At 42.5% G+C, this 2,203-nt stretch overlaps 1 protein-coding gene across 1 annotated transcript; it reads left to right on the forward strand.

The window, feature by feature from the left end:
• The first annotated feature begins 287 nt into the window (after positions 1-287).
• Positions 288-1,439, forward strand: LOC121406631 (uncharacterized protein F54H12.2-like). Its single transcript, XM_041597637.1, has one exon. The coding sequence runs from the start codon at positions 288-290 to the stop codon at positions 1,437-1,439; it is 1,152 nt and encodes a 383-aa protein (XP_041453571.1).
• The last annotated feature ends 764 nt before the right edge of the window (positions 1,440-2,203 follow it).

Below are 2,203 nucleotides of genomic sequence, written 5' to 3' on the forward strand. Positions count from 1 at the left end.
GCGTAACAATGATTGTTATTCCGAATGTGCGCAGTCATGCACGAAGCAGGCGAGGGTAGGAAACAATGCAAGCACAAAGCAATCAATAGTAGGCGTGCGAGCACGAATGTGGCATGTTATAGTAGGATACGTAGCGTGCACGAAGCACTCAATGAGTTAAAAGAAAGAAGCAATCGAGAAAGAGGACCATTCGAAAAAAAAACCCTCCAGCGAAAAGACGTCGTGCATCGGACATCTTTGATCTCTAACTCTCTCAGGAATCTATATTTTATCACCTCGTTTCAGTAATGGCTAAACTACACGACAAGAGCGATGCCTGTTGTAAATCAGAATTGGATCTTTTTACTATCCCCAGTACACAAATGAGTATTCTCAAAGGACCTTGGGTCGAATACCACCCTGTCAGTACCATCACGGATGCAGCTCCTATTGAATTCAACGTAGGGGGTACCGCGGAAGAATATGTCGATCTCTCTCAAACCATGATTCAAGTGACAACCAAAATCGTCAACCCTGACAATTCATCTCTCAGACCAGATGCTCAGGTGGGACCCGTTAATCTATTTTTACCCTCGCTCTTCAGCCAGGTTGACGTGATGCTAAATGAAAAATTAGTGTCGCAACCTTCAAACACCTACCCTTATAGGGCTTTAATGGAGACATTGTTACACTACGGAAGTGAGGCAAAGACATCGCAGCTTACTCAACAATTGTACTACAAAGACGAAGCGGGTAGAATGGACGCCGTCAACCCTTTAGATGACGAAACAAACGAGGGACTAAAGAAACGACATACGTTTATAGCGGGAAGTAAACTCCTCGCTATGATTGGACCTGTATACGCCGATCTTTTCTTTCAGGAAAGACTTTTACTACCTGGAGTCGATTTAAAGCTCAAATTCAACCGCAGCAAGGACTCGTTCTGTCTTCTATCATCCGACACAAATCCAAAGTACAAAGTGGTCATTGACAAGGCTTCCCTCTACGTCAGGAGAGTGAAAGTCAACCCATCGGTGATGATCTCACACACTAAAACACTGGAAAAATCAAACGCAAAGTATCCCGTGAACAAAGTAGATGTACGTTCCTTTTCGATTCCTGCTGGTAACATGTCAGTGAGCAAGGATAACCTCTTTCTTGGTCAACTCCCCAACCGAATCATCGTCGGTTTCGTAGACAACGATGCTTACAACGGTTCCTATACCAAAAATCCTTATAACTTCAAACATCTTAATCTCAACTTCATTGGTGTCACTATCGATGGGGAATCAATACCTATGAGACCTCTTCGTCCCAACTATGTAGAAGGACCAGGGCAGAATTTCATACACGCTTACAATTCTCTCTTCATGGGTTGTGGCCGTATGTTTAGGATAAAGGATTGGACATTGACAGAGAAGAATATTCAAAGGGATACACGCTGTACACCTTTGACCTGACTCCCGATTTATCGGATGGATGTCACCTCAACCTTGTCAAGCAAGGAAACCTACGACTCGAGCTCCAGTTTGATACCCCTCTACCAAAAACTGTGAATTGTATCGTCTTATCCGAAGCACAAGGGCTCATTCAGATTGACCGAAGCAGAAACATCATCTACGACCATCAAGGATAATCGCCTTACCATCGATCGATTCAATAAAATGGATACCCATCAGATCGACCATGTATTGAAGCATCATCCTTCCACGCGCTCGTATTACAAAGGAACGTGTGCAGTGGACCAATTACCCCTGGAGATTGACAAGGAGAGACAATGCTACATTGTGAATACAGACCCAAGCAGTAAAGCGGGTACCCACTGGACAGCCTTCTATTTGGAAGGGGATTATGGGGAATTTTTTGACTCTTATGGGAACGAACCGTCTTTTTACAGTCACACATTTACAAATTTTCTTAAAAGAAACACTGTGTCGTGGACATATAATAAAAAACGGGTGCAAGGGATAGGTTCTACAGTATGTGGACAGTATTGCATATTTTATATCATAAAAAGATGCCAGGGTCAGGGACGTCGTCGTATACTAAGGGTATTTGGTAAAGATTATAGGAAGAATGATAAAAGAATCAATGATTGGTGTAATCGACGTTTTGGTTCGTCGTTTCCCCTTACAAGACCCATCTTTGATTTTTAGACAAATCGCTCAAAGTTTGACTGTATAATCATCTTTATCTTGAGACGATCTATGTTTTTCTTTACTTT

The sequence above is a fragment of the Lytechinus variegatus genome, chromosome 1 (genome assembly GCF_018143015.1).
Source record: "Lytechinus variegatus isolate NC3 chromosome 1, Lvar_3.0, whole genome shotgun sequence".
NCBI lineage: Eukaryota > Metazoa > Echinodermata > Echinoidea > Temnopleuroida > Toxopneustidae > Lytechinus > Lytechinus variegatus.